The following is a 27,883-nucleotide window of genomic DNA, read 5'->3' on the forward strand; positions in this document are numbered from 1 at the left end:
TTTAATAAAATACAGCTCAGGGCAGATTTCTCATAAGCCCCAGTTATAATTTGCTTTTTACCTTTCCTTTTTCCTGTTCCTCAGTTTCTCTTAGAACTTCAGTCCTTCCTAAAAGTACAAAGCTTTGAACCGTATTGAATATGGGAGTCAGTGAAAACACAACATCTACAGAGAGGACTATGTGAGTTTATTTTATGCCATGCAACTCAGCAGGTAGTCAAGAGCTTGCAATAACAACTCTCTGTCAAGGGTTGTCTTCACAGTGGCAGGCATACTGTTGATGCCAACAAGTAAGTGGTAGTAATCGCTGCAGAGTAATCCTTTTGGACTCTGTCAGTGCCGCTCCTTAATCAGCTGCTCAATAGCCATTTCTTTCCCTTCCTGGATCCTCAGCTTGATGACTGCACACTGGTGGAAAATACATAGAAAAAGTTAGTTACATTGGAAGATAAGGAGTAAATAAGAGAAAACTGGCTTGTAACTTACCAGAAAAAATAAAAATCAGTAGCTGTAACTCATGCAAGCTTACTTTGGATTCAAAACTGAAGTTTAATCACACAGATGGAACTTCAGGAGCAGATGAAAAGCATTGCACTCCCCAAACAGTAAGCCTTTGAGACAAGTGATGCAGAAACTGTGAGCAATGAATGCTTCCTGTCTATGAAATGGCTGCAGGGATCATGGGCTGTCATGTTCTCAAATTATGCCCTTTGTCCAATACATAAATATCACCACAGTTTTTGTCACACTGTGTTTTGTCATCCTCCTCTCCATCAGTCGGTAGGCTATAGGAACATGTTTATGTGGAAACGATGACAAGAAGAGCAAGAGCTGTTTGGCTATTGCAGCTCAGATTGTCCCGTTCAATAGTGGTCTTTCATAGGTAATAGGGAACATCTAATAGAGAACATAGGAATTAGCCATGTGGAAGCTCTTACGTATGACTTTTCCAGCTAAATGAACATCCTTTCTTCTTTACCAAACCATATTTCGGAGAACAGTGGTGCTGCTCTTCATACTTGAGTGACATCCTGCAAGGTGTATACAGTATTATCATCATGATACTAATGCCGGCATGATGCATGTGCCACAGGGATCCATACTTCAGGAGGTCTTCCATCAAGGCTGTGGTGTTTTTCAGCAATAGCTTGTAAATATGCTTACTGCATATTTTATAGTCATTCAAATGTTTATGGAACCTAAAAAATGTAATTTGTTTTTATATTCAGAATTGAAAATGTCTGAAGACATATGTGATGGCATCCCATCAGAAGAAAAACCTGAAGTAATGGAAATGCCCAGCAATGAGGTATTGCCTCATGAGTCAGTACCACACCTTGTGGAAGCTGAGATCTTGCATGAGTCTTCACAAGATAAACATGGAGAGGTTGCTCAGAGTGCCGTTTATAGACAGGAAGGAGACATATTTATTAATGAAAACCCTTTGACTGAAAAATTACTTGAAAGTCTGCCTTCCAATGGAGATGCAACTGAAGACATGCCAGCTGAGTGCAGTGAGACTGTAAGCCTTGATGCAGAACCTGAATCTGAAGAAACACTGAATGAACAAAGCAGCCCAGTAAGTAATACCTTTTTTCTCCGTAAAAGCCTTCCCCTCCCTGCTTTGTAAGGACAGAATTTTGTACAGTGTACATTCAGTTTTTCACAAAAGCCTAGGGAGTTATATACAAAAAACCTCCATGGGAACTGTAGCATCAACCTTTTGGAAACTAGGAATAGTTGAATTTCTCTTTTGCCAGAATGATACTAGTTTGGTCTTTCTTGCTTGGTTGCAATAAAACTATACGAAGAATCTAACTGATTTTGTATAGAAATAATACTACTGTTATCTGGTTTTCTGTACAAATCTACTTCATTCAGTTCACAGAATGAACCTAGAAGAGGACAGAATTTAAGTTGCATATGAAGCACTGAATCTTGTGCTTGCTAATTTTCGAGTCACTGGCTTTACAGAAACAGTGTATGATTTACAAGGCTCAGTGAAATGGCCAGTGTTTTTTTATTTGTTCTAGGCCAGTAGGTTTTGATCTGTGATCCACAGACCTTCAGGAGCCCTGTGAGTAATTGCAAGAAGTTAATAAAAGAAAACAAACAAAAAACAAAACCAAGGCTTTTTTTACAGTCTTTACAGCATCCAAATCCAGTACACATGACATAGCTGAAGATGTTCTCGTCTCCACTGAAAAATATTCAGGCATCAACAAACTGGAAAAGTTTTAGTCCCTCCACCAGTGATTCCCCTTTCGTAGGGGGAGATCACTGGTGTATGCTGTATGCTGCACACTGCAGAGCTGTCTTGGGATACTTCAGCTTTTGCTTTTGAGTTGATTGTGTAGGGATGATATGTTACTGGAGACTTTCTTAAGACAACAGTTGCTTAATATGATTTAAATATGGAATACTGACAACCACTTAATACCACACATCAATGTAAAAGGTGGGCACCTCATATGACTATTTTTATTGAACTCAGTTGTTAGGAGTTCCCTGTGCACATCTACTGGGTCTCTGAGGAGACTCAGTCAGAGAAACCTTTAACTCTGGCTCCCAGTAGTACTCAAGGAAGGAAATGGGTTCCTGCCTCTCCCTAATAATAGCTCTAATGAACTAATATGGCTTTACAGAATCAGGTGCCTGAAGAAATATTAAGACATATGTAAAGGCATCTCTGGTGTTTCAGGTGCTTTCAAGAACAGGTGATCCAAGCTAAGCTTCCCGTTCTGCTTTCTTATGCACAGAAGCTTGAACTCTAATAATACCAAATCTGTCATCATTTATTAGATGCTGGACTTCGTTAGCTGACAGGTTCTTTGTGTTTCCTCCTGCCTTTGGAAAACATGAGCTTTAGACAGTGGAGTAATATTTTTGTTCTTACAGGCCACAGACGCTTCATCTAAAGCAAGTAGATGGGGAGCTTGGGGTACCTGGGGAAAGTCTCTCCTGTCATCAGCCTCTGCCACAGTGGGTAAGTGTTCAATCAGTAAAGTACATGGAAATAAATAAGTATCTTAATTACAAACAGTAGTGTTGTATCTTCAAGATTCGTAGACAGTTTTGTCCTGATATGCTTGGCAAGCATGATTTTTTTTAATGGGAAGAAGGACTTTCCTAAACTGACAACAGCATAAATATTTCTTGTTGGAGTCAGATTAGGGAGAAGTCACTCGGATTGTTTGTAAAGTTAGTGAATGACCTCATTGTGGCTTCTTCACAGAAGGGATACATAATCTGATGCAGTTACTATCAGCCAAAGGCTTATAGTTTTTGAAGGCAAAGCACTCCAACTCCGACTCAAGCGTATAGCTATTTGTGATTTAAACACCATGACTTCTATCTCCACAGTATGAATTCACCTCATAAATCATTCCAGCTTTAAGTGACACCCAGTGAAAGCTATTACACCAGACTTCAGAGAGTAGAACAACGTATTGAAACATGGATCCTATACTCCCTCTCCTTATACTCTCATTTCCAATAGTATGTTGGTTCAGTATGTCCTTGCAGAGACTTTTGGTAGAACTTGATCATTACATGTTGAAACTCTCAGACAAAAAGTGAAGCACGCGAATACCTAGTTACCAGTGGGAAATCATTCCTCACAAGAAAGCTACTAAGCATTTAACTAATCAGTTCTCATAAAGGATCCACAAAACACCTTTAAAAGATGAAACTAGGAATTAAAATTAATTGCTAGTTACTAAAAGTGACAGATTCAACAGAGATACTGGTTTTATAATTCCATATAAGGCTAAATAATTCTCTTCCTTATTCTCTGTTCCATGGGCAGTAAATTATTCCTGCCTCTTTCTCAGAGGAGGGAGCTTCCTTTCTCCTCTCCTTTTTTTCAGTAATGCCCACACTCAAGCGTTCTTAGCTACCTTTTCTTTCAGACAGTCCAGTCGACGAATGTATCTAATTAAACTCAGAACTGGTTTCTAAGATGTCTTAAAATTGACATAAGTGATGGTTGCTGCTGAAAGGAGCAGGCCTGTCCTGCCCCAGCAATCTATTTCTTCCTTCTCTTATCCTAACAGTAGTGTTCATGTAGTGATGTGGGGAGCTGGTTTATGGGACTGATTTTTGAAAAGTGCAGATGAAGTAAGAGCTGGATCTTGAGCCGGATCAGTTGTAAATTCCCTAATCTGGCTTGCCATTTGATCACCTGAATGCTACTGAATGGGAAATGATGGGAACACAGAGGACATGCCAATGGGGACAAGAAGAGTTTAGCTAGCTGTGGAACTGCATGAGTGTTCTCAATTTGTATTTAACCTTAAAGGCAGCACTTCTCTTTCAGATGTGAAGGGTCCTTGTGTTGAAAATTTTACCAATTTTTCCCCTAGCACTATCAGTAAGTCTAATAAAGGGTACTACTTTCACAGAGATCAACGAGCTTTGCCTTTCTTACATTCTCAGACCATCTAATAACAGCATTCTGAAAAGAATCTGGCTTAGTGTAAATAACTAAAGAAGAAAATTTATGTGCATAAAAGTAATTTTACTGTTGAGCAGTTGGAATTGTAATGCTGATGCATTATTCAGTTTATTTTTATAGTTGCAGCAGTGATTTTCTTGGAACAGAGCTCTTTCAGGTCATTCAGTTTTTGCCTGTGAGATAGCCATATTTAGATTCTGTTTAGCTTTTGCAATAAATAGTATTTCATCAAATGGCCATTCTAATATTGTTTGTGAGTAATAAGATTATTTGTTACCAGTTAGTATTTTTGCAGGCTTGCAGCAGCAATCTCCCTTACAGTCTTCAGTTGCTGTGAAGTCTCAGCCTCACTGAGCAATCAGTTTAGTGTCACATAGTGCATACATTTTCTGTGGGACAGTACGGCCGTAGATTTTTTTTTTTTTCCCAAATGATGTGAGCTTGCCTGAAAATAATCAATGGTGTTGGAAAAGGTTTGAGAGACAAATCTTAATATACCATCTGACAAATCTTAACATAGTATCGTAACTATCTTCACAGAGTGCAGATATGCAAACAAATTTGTTGTCTAGGTAGCCTGACTTGATAAGATGGTGTGATGATGACTATTTTGAATATATACATTGTACATATATTTTTAGAAATATTATTATTTAATGAGCACAGTTGGAACAGGTCAGGTTGCCTCGGCAAAGCAGCATCCACATGCAGAAAAGGGGAAAGAAAATTTAAATATCATTTTAATTTTGCATGAGAATGGTTGCACTATCTCACACTGGAGACCCATCTGTTACCTAGTTTCTGGCAGCAGCCAAGAGCAACTCGGAAAGAGCTTAAACTCAGATGTATGTGAAGCAGCACTTCCTCTGTTTTCTGTTCCCATTTCCTGGAATCTACAACTTCATAACCCTGGGATCAGGACAGGGTTGAGTTCAGATATTAATATCTAATAATTTTGGATCTAACTTTTCTCTGTGAATTTATTAAATTAAATAGACTTTGAATTAAGTAGAAATCAAATGTACATTCTTCCCTTTTCTGAAATAACTTGAAAGACCACATACATAATCTTAGATTTGTTGCAAGAAATCAGTGCAGCAGGTAATAGTTTATATTTCTGATATAGAGAGCTTATTTCCTGGTTGCTTCTTAGGGAGATTCATGCTTGATCCTGTGAAGTATCTGTCTATCATGTCATAGACAGGACGTGGAATGGCATATACCATATGTCTGCTTCAGTATGATAATTCCTAGTGAGAGGCAGAGAGAGATTAAAAAAGAAGAAGCTATTGGGAATTTCTATAATCTTTCTTCTTATTATTAAATATTTATTATTTCCCTTCAAGTTATTCCAGTTAGTATTTGAGCAGTTCAACCAACACTTCATGTCCTGTTCTTCATCAGAAAATAGGTTTGCCACAATCCAGTCCATTTTAATTTTGCTTATTCCTTCAGTATAATAAATGGTATAAGTAAAGCTGCTTTCTTGGAATCAACAACACCTTCAGTATGTGATTTTTCTGTTTCTCTGTCATTATCGTTGTACAACACAGCTGCTTGTCTGGTTAAGTATGACAAATACTTACTATTCCTTATATTTTTCTTCAAAATTGTACTCTGACAAAATAGCAGAAACGGTTTGAGGTACACTAGATAGCATCTTAAAGGCCTAAGCAAATACATTTAACTTTTAATAAATAGTATCACAGAACAGTGTAGGTTGGAAGGGACCTTGAAAGATCATTGGCTTGATTGACAAAGGGTAATGGGTTTAAACTGAAACAGGGGAAGTTCAGGTTAGATAGAAGGAAGAAGTTCTTTACTGTGAGGGTGGTGAGGCACTGGAATGCCTCAAAGAAGGCACTGGTCACCCAAGGAAGCTGTGAATGCTCCATCCTTGGCAGTGTTCAAGGCCAGGTTGGACGGAGCCTTGGGTGACATGGTTTAGTGTGAGGTGTCCCTGCCCATGGCAGGGAGGTTGGAAGTAAATGATCTTAAGGTCCTTTCCAACCCTGATCATTCTATGATTCTGTGATCATCTAGTCCAGGCTTTTCTGGGAAAGGGTGCCTAGATGAGATTGTTTAGCATCTTGTCCAGTCATATCTTGAAAACCTCCAGCAATGGGGAATCTAGCATGTTCCTGGGGAGGTTGTTCCAGTGATCATTCTTATTGTAAAAAATGTTCTTGTGTTCCTTTCTGTTTAAGAATGAGCTGAAATGATTGTTCCAAGGATTTTGGTTTCATAGAATCATCATAGAATCATAGAATGGTTAGGGTTGGAAAGGACCTTAAGATCATCTAGTTCCAAGCCCCTAGCCATCGGCAGGGACCCCTCACACTAGACCAGGTTGCTTTAATGCAAGGTGTCGTTATGTCATTTCATTATCCTTCAAAGCTTGATTTGTTCCCAAACAGATTAGCATTTTTACTGCATGGCTGTACTTTGTTTAGCATAGCTGATTTTAGTTAACTACTAATAAGGTAGTTTCCATTTAATTTGTGTCTTATTTCTCTTTACCTTTTGCAAGTACAGCTAATGATTGTTCTGGAGATGGTTTTGGATTCTAAAGAAAAGATCCGTTGTCTTTGAACTGATTTTGACATTACCTGGATCAAGGTCCTGGCCACAACGCAGGTGTGATACTCCCCTACGCAACAGAATCTCTAATGTGTTTGGATTAGTAGCAGTCACTGTCTGAACCATGCTTAGTGTCTGACACTAGATGTCACACTAAGAAAGTTATTGAATCTCATTAATGAGGTGAAGTTTTCTTTTGTTTTTAAAAGGTACAGGAAATCTGGTTTCCCCCTTGTGGAACCAACCCCACTCTACTACAGTGGAGTAGATCCACTGAGATAGTTGCTGAGGTGATGAGATGGGAGAAATAGGGTCACTGCAATTTGGAGACACAATTTCTTGTACTTACAGTCACCATTTTACCCTCTTTTTTTTTAAACTGTATCTTTTAGTAAATCATCAATTACACCATCCAGTCTTTTAGTAACAGTGTTGGTAAAACTCTGCTCTAACAGTGGGTTACCATTGCAGCTAAGCCAATCTAATGGCTAGCAGCCACTGAAATGTGCAGTCCTGCACCTCTTTTCCTGGCATGTTTCTTCATCCTTCCTGTGCCAGCATTGATGCTCCTCTGAGCACCAGGTAATCCAGTCAGGAGCTAAACTGACATAATAATAACTATAGAGGAAAGAAAAATACATTTTCTGCCTCTTCAGTTAATTGAACCAACTCACTGAGATAAGTGCCAGGGCAAGCAGAAGGGACAAATGTGAAACATGGAAGGAGCAGAACTTCCCATACCAGCACCAAGAAGCCATTAGGTCATCTTAGCTGCAACAGCAAACGTTTTATGCCCAGGGCTTAAGTGAGGAATAATATATTCTCAGTCTGTACTTGAAGCTTGTCACTTCCGTTTTTAAAAGCAGCTTCTATACTTGTAGCAATAGTACAATTATACACGATAGCCTATTGCTGTTATTAAGACATTTAAGACTGCATTAAGGAGATCTGAAACTAGTCTCATTTACTAGCTGAATTGGAGTTACTCCTGATTTACAGACTGGATAGAATAGGTATTATCAGAATCTAGTCTCTGGTTTTATTTTAACTACAAGGAAGAGAATTTTTCTAAAACCTTGAAGTGAATGGAGTGCCAACAGGATAGTCTCAAAGTGAGCATAATGGGGTCCCACTCTTTAGTGTACAAAACCAGAACACAACTGGCTTTTCCACATATCTATGCTTCATATGGTGGAGTGATTCCCCCGAACAGCCATCTTTCACGTTCCTCCGTTTCTCAGTGTCAGATGCTAATTTAAGGCCTCGATCTTCATCTTTATCTCAAACCAGATGAAGCTTAATTATATTACTTGACTGAAGTTTGATCACTTGCTCATCAGAAGTGCCCCTGTGGTGCAAGACAGGTAATGAAGACTCTGTGTCAGCCAGCGACAAGATCTTAAAGTCTTCTTCCCTGTCTGTACTATTGAAACAGGGCATCCAGTTGCCTGAGAGTACTGGATTAACAAAGGACAGCGATTCCTCCAGAGAATGGTTTAGATTTCAGACGTGCTGAACTGCCTCCGAGGTGTCTGTTGGCCTCTTTCAGCTCTGCAGGGAATCCAAAGCTACTAAGCTGGGAAGTGGAAGATAGAAGAGCCTAAAGTGAAGTGGGAGGTATCTGACTAAAGCATTCGTGAGCGCTGTAATCTGGCCTTGGGCAGATCAGGCAAACTCAAAGGCAGGCCACATTTTTAGGCACTGCTTGCATAATCTTCCCTTTCAAATAAAAGATTCCAGCTAGCAAAGTGAACAACATCATTCTGCTGAAATCACCAGCCAATAGAAGGAAAATAAATCATGTAGGCAAGAAAAATAAAAGCAACAACACAGGGAAAAAGGTATGCTTTCTTCAAAACGTACGCAGCTAATAACCACTGCATAGCTCTTCTGTCTCCACTGCCACAGATGAGTAAATGGAGGTGTTGGAGGCGTTCCTAAGTTTACAATATCAGCTCTGTTGTGTTACAACACCCAGTGTAGCAAAGCCAGTGCACCTTCATGTCTAAAATGTAGGCTCGTCTCCCATAACCTCTTTTATTTCTGTGTCTTTTTAAATTACAAATAATTGTTTTAATTTCTAAAGCAACATGAGCTACTGCTGTGTTTGTGCATGTATGTGTATCTAATGCTGCTGATGTGCTTCAGCTGTGGTCTTCTGATCTCATCTGATTTTGTTGTTGTTATCAAACATACATGCCATCCAGCTTACTCCACCAAAACTTGTCCTGGCTGACCTGACGTATTTTCTTACCATTCTAGTGCACGTAACCACAGCCATGAAAATGCTGCCTATTGCAAGTCTGTAAATATCAGTACAGCAACTGAGTGCCTCTTTTTCTTGGAAGTATGAACTTGTCTGCAAAACTATGAGAATCAAATGACAAAATATTAAAAAAAACACCATTTTTAGGTACAGGAAAAAAAAGAAAGGGAAATTAATCTGAAAATCCATAACTTACACAGTTAAAAACAAGCTTTTGCTTAATGTTCATGGTTATTTTTTTGTATAGTTACGGGACAATAATATTTTGTTAGCAAGTCAAGACCTTAAGAAAAAATAAGTCAATGGGAAGAACAGAACCTTTTGCTCATTTAAAAAGTTGTGAGCAAGAGAAATGGAAAGGAATGTGATATGGAATATCTATTACCTGAGTTTAAAAGCACAATTAATAATTATTAAAGTGAGTTCCAGGAATTTGTAGAGTAAATAAATGGCTCAATCTATTTATGCTAATATTTTCATTGAATCAGTTAAAATGTGCAGGAGATTGGGATTAGACAAAGTAGTGCTCTGCTCTCCAGTATCTGCATTGGAACAGATTTTGCAGAAGGCCAGAAGTTATCCAGCAATGACTTAAATCACTGTGGTGCATAATCTGGTATGTCCTGTACAGTTGGACGGACTGCTACATTTTGTATGACATGACATAATGTAGATAAAAGTCATATTTTCTTTAGACATGTAAAAGGATTTACCTGCCTAGTCTCTCTGTTTCAACGTAAAACATAAGGACCGACAGGACCCCATTTCTGTCATACAGAAAATTATTTGTTTCTGCTTGTCTGTTCCTTTGGGGACATCTGTTCTTTGTGTTTACCTCCAGATATCCCAGTTTTCTTGTATGTGATCTTTCAGTAGTGCTTCTTCACATGTGTTTTCTAGAGTATATTTATTACTGAATTCATAGAGCACCTGATGTGCAATCCATCTGGAAATCACAGAATCATAAATCTAAGCTTTCCTTCTTCCTACTCCATTTCAGATACTTTTGCTGCATCTTTCTTTGATCAGATGTTCAAAAGCGTATTTATGTGTATGTTTATTAGAACACTGCAGAGCACTGGCAAATGATAGCTTATTTTGCTGTAGTTAATGTAACTCAGAAAAATGCTTTGAACTTTCCTAACAGTGCCCACAATTGTGGGAAAGTATGGACAACATTTAATGAATTGCTGTGCTTGACTTTGTGCCTTAGATATTCTAAGTATCTGCATGAGCATCTGCATTAATACCTATTCTGAAATCATTTCTCTGTTAGCAGTTCACTTTAAGGTAACAAAGCAAAGAAGTATGAAACTGTCATTAATACTTCTCACAAGTGTTTAGGCAGATGGTTATTGCCCTGCTGCTAGAAGTGATAAGCTCCATGTGAGATGCAGTAACAGTGTACTGAGCAAGAAAAAATCACATAGGGTAGCTGAAGCCATTTCGTTTTGTGTTGGAAAGAAATATTGCTTGCCTGGTTGGTTGTTTACTTCTTGCGTCTCAGCTGATGTGCAGAAACTTACAACTAAGGAAGATGTACTAGCTGGATCATTTGTAATGAGAGAAGCGTATCAGGAACATGCTTGTAGACATATCCAGAGGCAATTTGAGGGTAGTCTTTTTTTCAAGGGCAGCATTTTTCAACTACAGCTAATACAGGTTAGGAAGCTATTGCCTCCTTTTGCTGACTACAGGCAATTCCCCCTAATCTATAGCTGGATACTACCAGTCCATGGGATCTGCTAGTGTAAATGAACTCTGTATAGAAAAGCAGCAAAGCAATCCTATTCTGTCAAAATTATTCAGATAGAAACCCTAATAATATATATTCTGTACATTAAACTAGACCATTTAAATAGAACAGAGACTTAGGGAGTCGCTATGTTAGGTAAAGGTCAGATAGAATCTCTGCGGGAGATCAGCTGCCACTGAAACAATATTTCTGTCTGTGTCATCTGACACCAACAGGCTTTACAAAGTATACTAAAGTCGCAGCTACTAAAGAGACACTCTAGAATTTGACTTCAAGTGAGCAACTGAGGAGCTTAAATCCTGAAATAACTTTGAGGACCTGGGTCAGTATTCCTAAAATACTTACCTAACATAGCACCTGTGCAGCAGACTGAAGAACAGGTTGCTTATCTCAGCCCTGCAGTCGCCCACAGACCATTAATTGTGGGTTGTTCCCTCTTGAAAAGCAGGGAACTAAACTTACATGTGCCACTGAAACAAGTTTCGCATTTCAGATCCAGTGTCATTTGCAGTGTATTTCAGCTTTATCATTTCTAGTCAGAAGAACAAGTGAATTATTAACCTACAAAAAAATTAAGCAATGGGGTAAGTTTAATTGTGAATGATGATTGTCATCATTCATGGAGTATAAGAATACCATGCACTGTTAGTAATAAGTTTTCAAATAATATAATCTAAAATATGCTTCTGCTGCAGGTCATGGGATAACAGCAGTAAAGGAAAAAGCAGGAACTACCCTAGGAATTCATAATACAAGTTCAGCATCTTCAGAAATAGCAGAGTCTCCTGCAGCTGAAACACCAATTACACGTAAGTTCAAGTTCACTCTAATTGGACAAAACTCTTTGACATTGCCAAATTAGTCCAATTTACAGAATTTTAATGTTTTGACCACAGAATCTAGTTTACTGTAATTTGTGACTTGTAGAGTTGAAAGTATGCTGTGGCTTGCTCTTTTCCTTTTGTTAGAAGCAGAAGATTCTCTGGACCAAAGCTCTTCTGAGAATATTCCTTCTTCTCCTTCATCTGGATCTCGTGGCATGTTGTCAGCTATCACTAATGCTGTTCAGAACACAGTGAGTCATTTTAGCTGGCCTCTCTGTTCTAGTTATTCTTCATAATTTTTAAGTGCAACTTCACTGTAGGTCACATTTGTTAAGTTGTAGATCATTGTAAAAACAGTTGTCTTGCAAGTCTGTTTAGAGTCTCTTCCACGGCAAAATAATTGTATCTAATAAAAAAACCCGAACACTCAGAACAACTAAGTAAGTTACTACTTTGATTGAATCTACCAAAGTAGTAACTACTAAAACTACAAAAGTAGTTTCAGTAAAAAATACAGTCTGCTCCTAAACTATGTCAAAATTTTCCAGTTCTCTGTAAATCATTTCTGTAGTTGTGGTACCATCATCTGATTTATATTTTTTTAGTGTTAAGTGCTTCCAGAGAAAGTTATAATGAGATTTGTTGTCATTTCTGAAGGCAGATGAAATAAGAAACTATTCCATTTGCTTATTTTAAGGCTTTTACTAAACTTTTGACTGTTAGTCCCTGGCCCTTACCTTCAACTCTCTCTCTAGTCTCTCATTTCATATCCGCCTTCACAGAAGGTGGTCTGATTGCAGACTCAGGGACGCAAAATCGTTTGTCCATGGTTCTTGGCTATTACACTCTCCATACATTTTCTATGTGTTGCACTTCATCCTTTTCTGGTTTTCTGCACTGCAGCTTTTGCAAAATCCTGTACCATACTGTTTCCAAATCAATTTTTGTGTAATTTTCTTCCCCAACGTTTTCTCACACATTATCACAGCAAATGTTTTCCTCTGAGCTTTTCCATATGGTGTTTCCCTTGAAATTTTAAGAGACTTTAAGCGTCAGCTAAAAAGGCATAGAAGACTAACTCCCTATTGAGCATATTTTGCGAAGTGGCAATTCCTTTTTTAGTGCATATCCAGTTCACTCTGAGTGCCTCATCACTCTTAATATCAAAGATTTTGGGAGCAGAAGGAGATTCCTATAGATTATTCCTAAGATTGTTCCTACACTGTCTGGAGCATTGTAGGGCTTGTGAGAGCTGAACACCAGTAATATTACTGGAGCATTGCAGAAGATTGGCAAATAAGAGAAATGTGCTCTTATGCAAACCTAGAGAAGGTACTGTACCACAGTGATGTATGTCACCAAACCAAAAGAATAATTTAAGGTCTCAGTAAGTTGCCTGTAATGCCATTTGAGACTTTGGTAGGGTTTTCCATAATATATCAGGAGCATCTGACAGATGCATGATCAGATTGAAGTTGAAATCTTTAGCCAGTGAAAATTCTTCAGTGTACGTGAAAGATTTTGAGTGAGGGCTAATGCTAATATGAAGACACAGGAAAAACAACTGTATTTCAACAACAGTTGCAGAGTCCTTACAAATGATAAAATTTCAGAAAGCAGTTAGGTATGGTAGGGTCATCCTGTTCCTGAGAGATTTTGTCTCCGTATTATTCATATGTAAAATATGTTTGCAAGGACTAGATGCCACTTCAGATGAAATTAAAGTGGTATTACCCGTGATTATTTTATTGGCAACAGTTGTTAATTTTCTCCAATATGAGTCTTTTAATTAACCAGAGATATTTGATAGTTCATTTATTGAAAGTGTATTCAGAACAAAAAAACCCCATAATTTAAAAAATGTATTGTATCTATTGTAAGTTAAAGCACAGAAAATCTAGGTACCTGAATGTTCAAAACCAGTGTTGGCAAAAGCAATACTCTTGCAGTTCATATTAGCATAAAGTGGAAAGAAAATAACCACATTGTGTTATTTTGTACAGGGGAAGAGTGTTTTATCTGGAGGCTTAGATGCTTTGGAATTTATTGGGAAGACAACCATGAATGTCCTTGCAGAAAGCGATCCTGGATTTAAGAGAACCAAAACATTGATGGCAAGAACAGTTTCTCTCTCTCAGGTTGGATTTATTTAAATGCAGCTCTGTCAATTCTTTTTGCATAATTTTAGATGCCTCAGGGAGAGGCTTTGTTTATTGCAGTGGGTATTGGCTAGGCTTACGGAAATAAATATTATGCTTTGTATTTGCTTCACTTTATTTTTCTTCACAGAACCGCAAAAGATAATGTAAAACCATCATTTCTGCATAATCACATGTGCAATAGCAGATTTTAATAAGATAGTATATGTGGTGATAAATCATTACACTCTGGAGACAGAAACAAATTGTTCATGTTTTTGTGTCAGCTGTAGCTAGATAGCTTCCAGCATAAACATCACGATAGTACTGTCCTTGGAAATGAGTAATACTGGAATATGACATATGTTTCATTAGGAATTAAAGCTGGGAAAAGTTATATCTTAATATTCATCTAAACTAATGGTACCCTTACACAGTTGTGACTCATATGTTTGAAAGTTCAAGGATATTATAAAACCAGAATAGAAGCATAAGTGCTGTCAGTACAAAATTATTTTAGTTCTCCAGACACTGGGAGGGGGGAGGCTATGGAAATCAATAGACATTGGAAAAAAATGTAATTTTACTTTATGTTCACTTCCTTGTAGGGGGGAGTAAGGTATTTTTCTCTTAATGAGATGTTTCATCTTTGGTGTTTGTCATTCTAAGTGTGAACAGGCTGATACTGTTGTAGTAGGCCAAAAGCAAGTAACTCTTGTTAAGGCCTATGGGGTTAAAAAGAGCTTTTGAGAATACCTTCCTAAACAATGTACGTGAATTCACACATAAAATCTGAGGCAGAAAGTGACATAAATCAGTTCTCTTGGGTAGCATAACACAGTGCTTCCTTCTGAGTGATTTGTACATAAAACTTTGTGAGTGATTTTTGATGATGGAGACTGAAAAATCAACCATCATAAGTCTTTTGTGACAAATTAATAACTGAAGCCAATATCTTAGAAATTTTGAATGATGGACTAGTGTAAGTGGAAAGAGTTTACCTGTATTCAGAGGCTTACGTGTGACTTAAGATGCAGTTCAGATGTATTTACCAGCTTTGCTGTAACAAATTCATACAAGAGGCCATTTATTCCTGGGACTAGAAGGAAAGAATAGGAGATCCTATTCTATACAGTGGTCTATCCTTCCTGTACACTAATAGCAGTGTATAAGAAGACCACTCCAAAATATCCCCAACTATACAGAGTATAGTTCTGTCCCACCTTTGGAAAAAGTCATACCTTACTAGACCAATCTCTTTTGTCAGTCCTGCTGTCACATAAAACTGACTTTAGTATATGGTAAAAATATGTTATAGGAAATATTTAGTAGGTGCATTATTTATACAAGTAATGTGTAGGTCCTAAAAATAATATTCTTCCCATTTTGTGGCCTGTGGAATGGACTGCATGACTCTTTAAGGCTGTGTATGGAATGGTCCTTATTTTTCTTTCATTGTAATTGGTGGCTAAATTCATTGTACGGTATCCACAGCCAATGTTGCTTTTGAGAACATAAGCAAGATTATTTGATGATTAGCAATTACCACTGTGAAAAACACACTTAGAATACTACTGAAATACTTTATTAGAGAAGTTAGATATTTCAACTCTAAAATTTCACCTCTGCAGGTGTGATATAGTCCCAAATTTTATTACTACTTCCTAGACAAGCAGAAGCAGAAATTAATAACACCTGTCATACCTACAGCACTACCCATAAACCAACAGAAAGTATGTGTATTTTTGCAGCTGTTGCGTGAAGCTAAAGAAAAAGAGAAACAGAGGAGGGCCCAGCAAGTTACAGTTGAAAGAACAGCCCATTATGGACTACTTTTTGATGAATTCCAAGGTTTGTCTCATCTTGAAGCTCTGGAAATCCTGTCAAATGAAAGTGAAGCTCAGGTACAGTATGCAGACAGCATAAATCAAAATGGTTTGGCAAAAAATTATCTTTAATGTTACTCTGCAGTTGCATGTGGAATGAACAGTAAGTTTTCCATCAGCTTCAGAGAAAGTTGGATTGGTCCCACAGGCCAGTCCTTGAGTTCAGGAAATCAATCTAAATACATCTAAAGTTTAACTCCAAGATTAACTCAGTTTCCTAGCTTAAAGTTACTTTTGTTAGGATCATATATAGTGTGTATTTCTCAGCTTGTGGCACTATGCACATGTCTTCAGAACCTGCAAGGAGGTTGAAGTCTTTTGGTTTTGTGTCAGGCAGGAATTCCAGACCTACTATACAAGTCCAGTTCCCTGATAAATATTCCAAAAATCATACAGACATGCACAAAATACAGTACTGTAAGCTTGAGACCTATACTGGCAGCCCAAAAGCCATAGAAGTAGTGCAAGGGACTGAAGGCATTACTAATGTCCTGTGTGTTTCTAATAGCAGAGATATAAAAATATTTTTAAGCTTTTATTTTAAAAGTTTCCATTAAAAAAAGTTCCAAATGAATCCTATTTTCATATATAGGATTTTATAAGATTTTTATATGGATAATGTTATAGAGAGTGACCAGAGAGTCCTAGGTAGTCCTTCACAACCTGAGTCAGATCTCCCAACTTTGCATTTAACCCTGAGCATAATGAGCTGGACACACGAAGGAGCAGTAAGAAGATAATGTAAGAAAATAGCACCTTTCTCCAGTCTCTCTCTGAGCCAGTCTGCATGTCTGTTAAGCAAGCTCTAAAAAAACCCCTTGAAACAAACCTAAAAGTAACATTTTGTATCAAAGGGCAGAAGGCATTTCTGTTGGTTTGGTAGAGACTGAGATTGTGTGATTAACGCCATGTAACTATAGTGCAAACAAACAGCGATTCAAAGAATCTCTTTCCATCCCTCTTAGGCATGCTGACCTATCAGATATGCAGGGACTTGCAGGTCCCTGAGACATGCAAAGACCTGTCAGTACATTCTTCAGATCAGGTAGGCTGGTAGGCTGTCAATAAATTTGGTTGCATTTTGAAGGAGACAGGCTTCTTTTTCCAGCTCCTCCTGTGAATGGTCAGACTAACCATGAATTCTGCCTGTGCTCTTTTTGCCTGCTGCTTTCATCCAAGCTATCCCCAATTGTTTATTGCAGTTTGCAATTACACCACAGATTTGTAATTCAAAGCTATGTTCTGGGAGAAGGTAGAGACCTGATGATCTTGCAAGGCTGGTGTAATTTTTGTCATACTCAACAAATTTGAAAACTAAGAATGTGTCTACAGTGGAAGGTTTGAGCATAATGGAAGTTTCTGTTTCTTAGCCTATTTTGGTATCAGGCTCCAAATTAGCACTTAAGAGCTGCTTTGTTTTGGTGAAGAATGCTTACTTTTAGTTTCAAAATGTCCTTTCGTTTACAGATTCAGTCATATTTAGCAACACTTGATGGAGAGCAGTTGGAGACTGTGAAAACTGACTTAATTGCTATAAAAGAGGTTTTTGTTCCAAAGGAATCAGATGATGAAGTGGTGCAGGCACAGAAAGGTAATTTGAAATGCAGAGACTACAAAAAAAAAGTACAATCCAAAATACAATTTCTGATATCTAGTATTTTCATAAAATTAATATTCTGGAAGTTCTGGAAGCTAATCAATGCTTAATTTTGAATTTATATTGTAATTGAAGTGTGAGATGTAGAAAATATAACATGAGGAAGTATTATATTACTTTGCTATATTGTCAGTGAAAGCAAAACAAAAATAAGAAGGGAAAATAATAACCTTTTGCATAACTGAGTTTTTCTTACAGAACCTGTTTATGAAATTGTGTAATCTGAAAGTTTTGAAGTCTTTAGCAATGCTTTTCTGTTTAGCAACTTCATCCACACTTTGCACCCTCCCTTGCTGGATAGGGAAAAGGTTAGAGTGTGATAAAGAGACTTAATAATCCTGAACTTTTTCAGAGAAAGTCACTTTGAAACATATGGCAAAGCTGCTTTCTAGGTATTGCTTGGCAAGATATGGGATGTGAAGTGTGAAAAATAAGTTAAAGCAGCAAGAGCATGCTGTAACAATGACATAGTGCACATTGAAGAGAACAGGACAGTCCATAGATCAGCTCACAAAGGTTACAGTAAGATGGGTTAGGGGCAAAACAGGTGTCTTAAACAGATCAGGAATGTTGGCATTCCCCAGAACAGGCTGAGAACAGGATAAAAAGTTAGCTTAAAGCCACCATAGTTCCTGCCTTTCAGGACTGTGAGCTCCATACCAAACCTCTTCTAGCTGATAGAAACAACCCCTTTGACTTGATTGAAGACTGACTTAAGACATTGAACGCTATATTGTTGCGTTTAAGGAACATTAAAAGATATTTCTTCCACATCTTGATCTTCTCAGGGGTGTTTTGCCAATAAAACCTACATTTTGCAAGATTGTGATGTGTGATTTCTCTAGCCTTCAGAAAAGTTAGAAAAGATGGAGATTAACTAGCAGTGTTTGAAAATGTTAAATCTTTTTTAGCCACTGAACAGTATTTGAAAACAAGTTAATTACTACTTATTGGTAATTTGTTACCACTTTCTCATCACCAAAGTAATGTTATTTGTATGATGCTATTTGCCAGTGCTATACATATTCAGCAAAAAAAAAGACTAGTTGGGAGGAAGACCGGTACTTTTGCATTCCCATGTTTGGAAAGGGTACCCTCGGCTCTCAGAATCTCATTCGGAGATGCTAGTGCTGCCTTTAGTTTCTACTCTCAACTCTTTCAGTCCTACAGAAGGATAAATAACTGCAGCGATCTTTGGAGGAGTGTTTTGGGAAAGGATTTGGGCTTGCTCTTGGCCACCTTGAAACTGGAATTTTGTAGTTTTTTTTTTCTTTTTGCGTCTTTGCTTAACAGTCAAAATCAATATGAAAAGACAGAAAAGGAAAAGACATTTTCTGACACAAGTAGGAGAAGGCCAAATGCATACCCTTTTCTCTAATGTTTCCTCTTTGATTATGCAACCCTTCCATGTATTTTTCACTGCAGCTTCTTTTCCTTTCAGTTCTTTATGAAATAATGAGAGGAGAGTATCTGAAAAAGTAGCTTTTCTTACATACTGAAAGCCATTAACACCAAAAATTTCATATGTGAGGTTAAGGGACATGGGAACCAAAGTGAGTATTAAATTGAATATGCCAGTTATCAAAAATTTGGGTAAGTTTGCATTGATCCAGTGAACTGCATACCAGTTTTCAGCATGCTGCAGTTTATAATACCATTTGGCATTGCTTTAAGAACAAGTGAATTCAATGTATCCAAGAGGTGCTGTATTGCAAAACCTGAAAATCCTATTGCCAAAATTTACTGGTAAGGGCAGCAATGAAACGAACTCTGTGCTTCTCTTTGGCCTGCCAGAATACAATCTTCATGACTGCTCCCCTGCTGTTAAGAGGAAAGTTCAGTCTCTTGGCCACTGCAGGTGAACAGTTCTTCATGCTAAATACTGATTTATTTTCTAGCACCAAAGATGTCCCTGCCCATGGCAGAGGGGGTTGAAACTAGATGATCTTAAGGTCCTTGCCAACCCCCACCATTCTATGATTCTGGAGGCACTCTCTTTACAAGATGAGATGTCTCTTTACAAAGGATGAGATTCCTTTGTTCTAGCAGAGTATAATCTGAGCATCAGATTCCACCACCTTTCCACGTGTTGCAAGGTATTGTGGACTGTAAACAGTTCTACCAAAGTCCCCAAACTCTTTGGAAGGTAATGGCCCTCCACTTTTAAGCCCAGTACTGAAGATTTGCATAAATCAAACCAAATTTGCATACCAGTTGGAAGAACTGGCCTTACCTAATAAATGAACAAAAAATAGTCAGAATATGGCAAGACATGAAATTAATTTTTGAAGTAGCTAGACTTTTATCAGGCTCAGTACAGGGACTTCAGCCTTTTAGTGTCAACAGGCTAAAAAGAATGGATTTTATATATTCCTCCAGGAAATTAAGAGTCCAAACTCAGTAAGTGCAGGTGAACAGAACCAAAGAAAATCCTAACTTTTAGGAACTTGGAGTGTGTTAAAATATGGCAACTGCAAGTAGTCAAAGGGAGATACGTAATACTGATGAAATTCAAGTACTGGTGATATTTATCTTTGCTCAAAAACCTTGTGAAATAAAAGTACAAGTTCTTTAAGGCTCATTACTCCAAAGCAGAACAGAAAACATTCTTCACTGAAGCAAATCTCAATTTTAAAATAGAAAGAAAAGACATCTCTAGGTGTGGCTTGCAGACAGAGCAATAGAGAAAGTGTTTTCCAGTATGTTTCCTCTGAAACTCACTTGTATCTGGCCCTGCTGCAGTTTTTATTTCTTGGTTTGAAAGAATAGGTTAGTATCTACAGTGATTTTGTGGGTCATGTATGGTCAGATAACTAGGGATCACGCAGCTGCATCTCCTCTTACCTGTTTTTGTGAAACTTAGTGGAACTTAGAATGGGGTAGAAAGAGTAGTCGAAGAGCCAGGCTAGCATATCAGGTTTTGCAGGTGTCTCTCTTGCTTGTTCTTTTCTTTATTTGAGCATACACATGCACACACCCACACATCCCTTTCGTTCACCACAGTCACTATTCTTCAAGTGCCAGAGCGCCTGGGGAAACTATTTGACTCGATGTATTCGATCGTATAAAATATTACAGTGATAACACCCTAACAAAAATTGTCTTGTTTTTTCTTGCAGCAGATATGGGAGAAGAGTTCGTCAGCATGCTCACTGAACTGCTCTTTGAATTGCACGTTGCTGCTACTCCTGACAAACTCAATAAGGTTAGCACCTCTTAGTGAGCTGCCCCTCTGTTTCTTCAACAAAGAGAGAAGGCTTTGTTCTGAAGTCTGACACAGAGCAGTACCTAGCTCAGTTCAGACAGTTCAGAAAGCAAAGTACAGGAGGGTGGGACTAAAATGGTGAATACAGAAAAGCTTTCAGAGGAGAAGAGAGATTAGTAAGGCAATACAGTCTCGGTGACTCGCTAGCACAATGGACTCTGTTAGAAAGCCTTGACCCAGGGGTGTTTCAGCAGATCAGAGTTCATGAGCACAGCAGATTTGGTCTGACATACTGGGAACAAAGGTCAGATTCAGAATTATTTTTCTTGCTCATCATGTTTACTCTTCTTAGGAACTTCTCCAGGCCTTCTTAGCTGGAAGCAAAGTCTTGGCTTTATCCCATCTAGCTTCAATCATCTAAAAGTTAGACAGCTAGAAGCTAATCACATCGCTAATCACATTTGTACTATCAGGCCCCTTTAAAGGTGATTCACCTGGTTACCTTAGGCTCAGATGAATCTTAATCTCTCTAGCTGCATATATAGACTGTGAATAACTAGCTTAGGGTTAAGGCATGATATATTTTATTTTAACTTCATGTTAGAAAAGAGACATCATAAATATTCTACTAACCTTAACAGTAGTCTGAAGTTGTGTAGAACTTCAAGGCTTTTCCACTTTGATCTACTTTCATGCCTGGCAAGGCAGCTGAAGATACAGTGAGTTTCTGTTTATTTTTCCTTTAAGAATTTAGTATATCTCTCTTACCTCTCAAATATTTTTTTTGTCAATTTTTTATACCACCTTCTTATTTTTTGATTTTGCAAAATTATTTCTATGTAAATTCCTGTGAAAGATTAAATTCCTTTCACCTCCTAAGGCTGAAATATTAGTAACTTTTTTTTTAATGCCAACACTATGTGCTGGTTAGAAGTATCATACCTGTAGAGGAATTATCCCTGGGTGATACATCTTTAAGCAGTCAGAAATGCTTCTCCCCAGAGTTTCTTAAGTATACACTTAACTAAACTAAATTCCACATAGAGGCTTGATATGTTTAAACTTCTAAATGTAAAAATGAAGTAATTAAATGTATTGTTAATTAATGTTCAGGGCCATACTTTGATATTCCCTATTTGAACTGAACTTTGGGGTTGGGTTCTTTGTTTGGCAGGCTAGGAAAAAAGCTCATGAATGGTTGGAAGAAGCCACTTTTTCCACTCCAGTAGACATAGAAGAGAAGCTAAAAGAAAAACCTGGAAAACCTGGTGAAGAAAACATTGAAAAAGAAGATAGAAGTGACAGTGATAAACCAGAAGTAAATAAAAACAGAACTGTGGAGGTAAAGAGCTTTTAGAGGATAAGTTTCATTAAGCAAATTATTGTATTTTGATAAAAATGTTTATCTTTGTTGGTTTTGTATGTTGTCCTTATTTTCTAAACTCATGGAAGTATTAAGAAGTATTAACATAAAACTATTCACTGTAGACCCAATGGGAAAATAACTTACATAAATATTTTTACTGTTAGTCTGTTCCCATAAGAAAATACCAAAGTAGCAGGTCCTCTGCCTATTGCATTGGTTTTATTTTTTCATATCTATTTTTTTGTGTGTATGCATGTGTAAGCACAATGTACAACACAGCAAGCTGAGAGATTCTGTGGTGTAATGATGATAGCATATTGCAAGTCATATCTCAACATTCCTTGGCATCTCCTTGTCCCAGTGACAGTACGTGGAGGAAATTCTCAAACTTCATTTAAACTCTTAAGCAGTTTAAATCACAAACAGACAAAACAGAAATATTCTCTAAGCAACTTACAAGTGTTCATTCTCTTTAGGAAAGATAACTCGTAAGGCTAAAAGAATTGTGTCCATTTAGGTAACCCCTCTTGTTGATAAGGTTAATTTTGATTACATATTTTACACCAAGTTACAGCAATATTAAATGTGGTTGGTATCTTTGTCAAGATTTTTTGAATGAATTCTAATAAAGAAATTATCTCATGTTTTCTTACAAAAACGGCCCAAAGGAGACAGAGTTACACTGTATGTATTACAAATTTTTATGTGATTGCAGATTTCCAGCTGGCATTAGCTTACGAAAGGTGTAGCGCCATAGTGCTGGGTAGAATTTTTATCATTGAGGATAAAAGCCACTTTTTTATTGGGAGTATTACCCATTTCTACTCTGGAGAGTCGTCTGAGGGATGATCCAGTACTTTTGGCTCCAGATGAAATTAATTATGACTTATTCTAGACTTAAGGGATCTTTGTATTTGTTAGGACTAAGTTTAAAAATGCTATGTTAGAAAATCCGAGAGCCTGACCTAGTTCCCATCCAAATAAATGGAAATGGTGGACTTGTTCTTACTGTTTTTTCAGGATGAGTGTAAGGTCTGTGTTATAATGTGTGGATATTTAATTTTCCAGTATTGTTTGTGAGGATGACATTATGGCTGATATTACTTCACTATGTATGTGGCAGCATTTCCAGTTGGGGCAGGGAGGGCTCCCGTGTTTCAAATACTTTCATATGTATATATCTATACATGTAATTATTACTGTTGTTATTATTGGTTATATTATTCCCTGTTTTTAATTCAAGGAAATCTACATGCTGTCCATTGAAAGTCTGGCTGAGGTAACTGCTCGTTGTATTGAACAGCTTCATAAAGTAGCAGAATTAATTCTGCATGGGCAGGAAGTAGAAAAAACAGCTCAAGATCAAGCGAAAGTACTGACAAAGTGAGTAATATGAACATTTGACATTTGCTTAAAACTGTGAAGGTCTGTTCAGTTTTTGGCACCTGAAGGCATACTAAGTTCATGGATCAACGAACAGTACTGGCTTTCCGGGTCCTGGTGTACGTTTTCTCATGTAATCAAGTTACATAGGCTACATGTAATTTTCTGACATGGCCAGCATATGTATGTTTACAAAAACATGACCTGTTTGTAGTCTGAAAGTTGTTTCTGTTCCAGCAAGTGAATGTACATGCTAATTTGGGTTGCATTTCCTATTCTCTTTGCTGGCATACATACAGTTTGATATTAGAGTGCACAATGCAGTCGCCTTATCTGCCAATAGTTTCATTATCTACTGTTCATCTGCCAAAAATGCAGAAAAGTCAATCTGCAGTTCTAAACAAAGCCAGATTTGTCAGCAGCTTTGCAGTAAACCATGAGAAAACATACATAAATTGAAGAAGCCACTTTATCTAGTGGGACTCAAAATTCAGATCTCAAGCTCTCTGTAGTGATCAATTCTACTGATTTCAGTGGATTTTGACATTAAGGTGTGGTAAGCACTTGAGTCCTGAGTTAAGTAAATTATTTCAGCAAGTGTTTATCCTTGGGAATGCTAGTAACAATAGCAAAGGCCATAGAAACGCTTCAGTCTAAAATAATGTACCTGAACAAGTATTTTTCCGAATTAGAGCTAAGGTATGTTGCACTTTGCAGGATCAGGTTCTAGATGATGCATTTGTGACTGTTTAGCAGAACAGTGAAAGGTCTTGGAATAGAACTCCTTGTTTGCTCATATTTTAACCAGAAGGGTACTTCCTTTTTAGTACATTTAGAGTAGATATTTTATTGCTTAGATAGGAAACTTCTCACTGTTCTCATTAAAGTTTGATTTATTTCCAGTAGAATTTCTAGGAGTTGTGTTGCTGCAATTATCAGGAAAACCATAGTTAATCTAGGAGTTTGGACTTTAAAAAATGGAAACATTTCCCTGTCAAAGAAGAGCAGTGTTTGAGCCAACATGATATCATTTTACTGCTGTAGTCTGCCATGGATTTTTCAGTGGAGAAATATAAAAACTATATCATGAAGAAAGACTACCCCAAAATATTTAAAAAATTACTAAAAGCAAAATTTCCCTAACATTCTTGGCTTCTAAGAGGAAGTGTGTGCCTGGGATAAGGGTTTCATCCATTAACTGGACAAAGATGTATTTTTATATTTGTCTCTCTTTTTTAAACCAGTTTAACAAATGCCATGTGCAATGAAGTTTCATCTTTATCCAAGAAGTTTTCCGATTCTGTAACAGCAGCTGGGGTAAGATAACAGCATTTTTTGTAGCATTTGGGCTTTTTTTAGCATAGATCACTTCTTGAAACAGAAATTATTACCTGGGTCTGGCAGCTTTACCTGAGGTACCAGCAAAATGGGCACTTCTTTCCTCAGATGAAGAACACAGAGCATTTTTACAGCAGATTCCCTGTTGCAGAGAGTTTATAAGCCTCGATAGACTGCAGTGTGTCCGCTGCCTTCTAAAATCTCTCCCATTTTTCCCTATTACCACTTAGAAATTCTTATCTTCTTGTACTGAAAGGGCCCCACATTTGAAATCCCACAGCTTGATGTTATTTTCTTCTCCTACTCAGCCTATCCCTTTTGAATGCATTTGTGTAAAAGTCATTAACATATTCCAGTACCTTACGATGGCTTCATTAGCCTTTGCTAATTCCCCTGGACTAGGGCCACTTGTTTTCAAATGGTTTAAGAGATTAGAAAATCTCTTTGGTTGCCCATCTTAAAAAAAACCCAAGCAAAAATGAAACCAAAACACTCTGTCTTATATCTCAAGATATTTCATTTAGGAACATCCATTTATCTGTGAACATCTTTGCTAGAAATAGTACCCTGCTGCCAGGAAGTTTCCAAGATGACTGATGGATATTTGAGTATTTTGGCAGCATCCAGAGGCAAAAATCGTGCTGTTGCTGAAATTGTTCGGCAAACGTCAGAGAAAAACAAACTCTGGCTCTCCCAATCACTCCATGAAAACATGAAAGAACATCAAAGGAAATTTTCTCAATTCTCCCATAGACTCTTCCAGCACATCTCTGAGCAATTTTTTCAGAGTTATTTGTGGAAAACATGATTTATTGGATTGCTTTTATTCTGAATAATTTACATTCCTTCCCATTACTCTGGAAGAAAGTGCTTATTTTGCATTTTAAGATTGTATTTTAGCATATCTTTGTGTGACAGTTGCAATAAGTACATGCACAGACATATAAAAATAAGTTGCTCATGAAATATTAAGTTGGCCTAGCTCAGAAAATTGGAACCTGAAGCTTTTGTAAGCATTGCACTGGGGTTTGTTCTCGTCAACTCTGTACTGAATTTTTAGTTTTAAGCCCAGATTGGTTTTGTGGACATTTGTGTGGACACAAAAAAAATTGAGCACAAAGATGTTTTCCACTGCTAAAATACTCTCTAGAAGATAATTTTAGAGGGTGATCTTTATATGCTGTCCCATCCCTGTAAGCTTTTGGAGGAAGATGTGGGCCTTCCGCTCACCATGATCAGTAGGAAAGCAAGGAGCACCTGTCACACTTTAGGACTCTAGAAAACCTACATCTTCCTGCATGTCCCAGAGGTCCAACTTCCTCCTTAGCCTGCCAACAGCACCCATGTTTACAAGCACATTCCAGTATCCTGCAAAGTGCATTGACTTGTGGGAAGCTGAAAAATGGCTTAGAATGGGAAGTACTGTTTTTTTCAAACATAATGCCATCCTTATGGCTGTATAATTCAGGCAGTATTTATAGTGGTGGCTGTACACATAGTCCATAATGTTGGCAATGTTTTTAAGTGAGTAGTAATGCAGAAGTAAGAAGTAACAGCTTTGCTTGCTATGCAGGATTTCTTTCAAACTTCGACTTATTGATTCATACAATCAATAGTATTTAATTGATGCTGCACTCTATCCGTTTCAGCTTATTGACAATCAACTAAACAGTGTACTTCATAATGGATTTTCTAGTAACTGACAGTAGAATTGCTCTTCTTTTCTCAAACCATCTTCCCTTTGTTCTGCCATCTTTCTCCAAGCTGAAATTAAGGTGTTTCATGTTTCTTTAAATCTGTAATATGAAAGCTACAAGGTTGCAGGGAAATCCTTCAGTTAAATTAATTGGTATTGTGTTTCCTTTGCTCTAATAAAGACCACTGTTTGGTATTGAAAGAAAGCAGCTCTTGCTGGAGGTTACTGTCTTTCTAAAAAAAGCACAATGCAAAGAACAGTGGAAATAAAGAAAGGAACACACTTTTGCCATTTAAAAAGATGGAAAGGTGATGAATCCTGGTTTCCTAGCCTCTAATAGCGTCACTGCTCATTGTACATGCATGCAAATACCTTATGGGCAGGTGTCAAGAGAATGGGGCCAGGCTCTGTTCTGCCTGTTGCCCAGGATAAGGGGCAACAGGCACAACTTGAAACAGAGGAAGTTCCATCTGAATATGAGGAAAACCTTCTTTATGTTGAAGGTGGCAGAGCACTGGAACAGGCTTCCCAGAGACATTGTAGTCTCCTTCTCTGGAGATATTCACATCCCTCCTGGGCACGATCCTGTGTAATCTGCTTTAGCAGGGAGGTTGACTGGATAATCTCCAGAGGTCCCTTCAAACCCCAACTATTCTGTGATTCTGTGTACGTGTCTTTATTCCTATCTAGTGGTTAAGAAAAATGCTTTGTTTGCTGAGCTATGTTTACTGACTAGCCTGCATTGTCCAGCATTTACTGCCTCCAGTTTGGGGATCTAAGTTTCATCTGCTTTTCCTTCAGTAGTGGAGCTAATCTGGGCCATTAATTTCCTCCTAACCACAGATATTTGTGAAACTCCTGAAAACTTCATTTTCCTTCTAACCTGTATTTTTCCTTCTTGTTTCCTTGAAAATGAGCAAGGGGTTAAAAAATTTTGAGAGAGTTGAAAAGGGCACTGACAGCACATGGACAGGTAATGTCCCATAAATCTCACATCCATAGGAAACCAGGCAATTTCAAACTCCATGAATTAATCAAAAAGTAAACCCCTCAGCCTGTTTTAGTTCATTGTACTCAGTGATAGAAATATGCAGGGTCTGCTGAAGTGTGTATGAAATGTAGATGTAGTTATCAGGAATACTGTGATAAAGAGTATGAATAAGAATCAAGGTGAAGCCAGACCTTTATAGAATTCATAAAACCACTTCTCAGATACCAGTGTATTTCTGTTAAATGTATCTCTTGTCCTGGCATTTCATTCTATTTTCCGGTTTACAGAGCAGTATGAAGGCAGAGCTTCTTAACCCCATCATCAGCAGTGTGCTATTAGAG

The 27,883-nt window shown here is 37.7% G+C and overlaps 1 protein-coding gene across 1 annotated transcript; it reads left to right on the top strand.

Moving 5' to 3' along the window:
* Positions 1-1,234: 1,234 nt before the first annotated feature.
* On the top strand, positions 1,235-27,883 carry FAM114A1 (family with sequence similarity 114, member A1; the record flags this gene model as incomplete). Its single annotated transcript, XM_010017932.1, has 12 exons — positions 1,235-1,579; positions 2,899-2,986; positions 11,754-11,867; positions 12,027-12,133; positions 13,886-14,020; positions 15,772-15,924; positions 17,374-17,497; positions 20,683-20,768; positions 21,943-22,110; positions 23,378-23,517; positions 24,762-24,834; positions 27,830-27,883. Coding segments are annotated over exons 1-12 (1,584 nt in total), but the record flags the coding sequence as incomplete, so codon positions are not given.

The sequence above is a fragment of the Nestor notabilis genome, unplaced genomic scaffold (assembly GCF_000696875.1).
Source record: "Nestor notabilis isolate BGI_N333 unplaced genomic scaffold, ASM69687v1 scaffold28717, whole genome shotgun sequence".
Classification (NCBI taxonomy): domain Eukaryota; kingdom Metazoa; phylum Chordata; class Aves; order Psittaciformes; family Psittacidae; genus Nestor; species Nestor notabilis.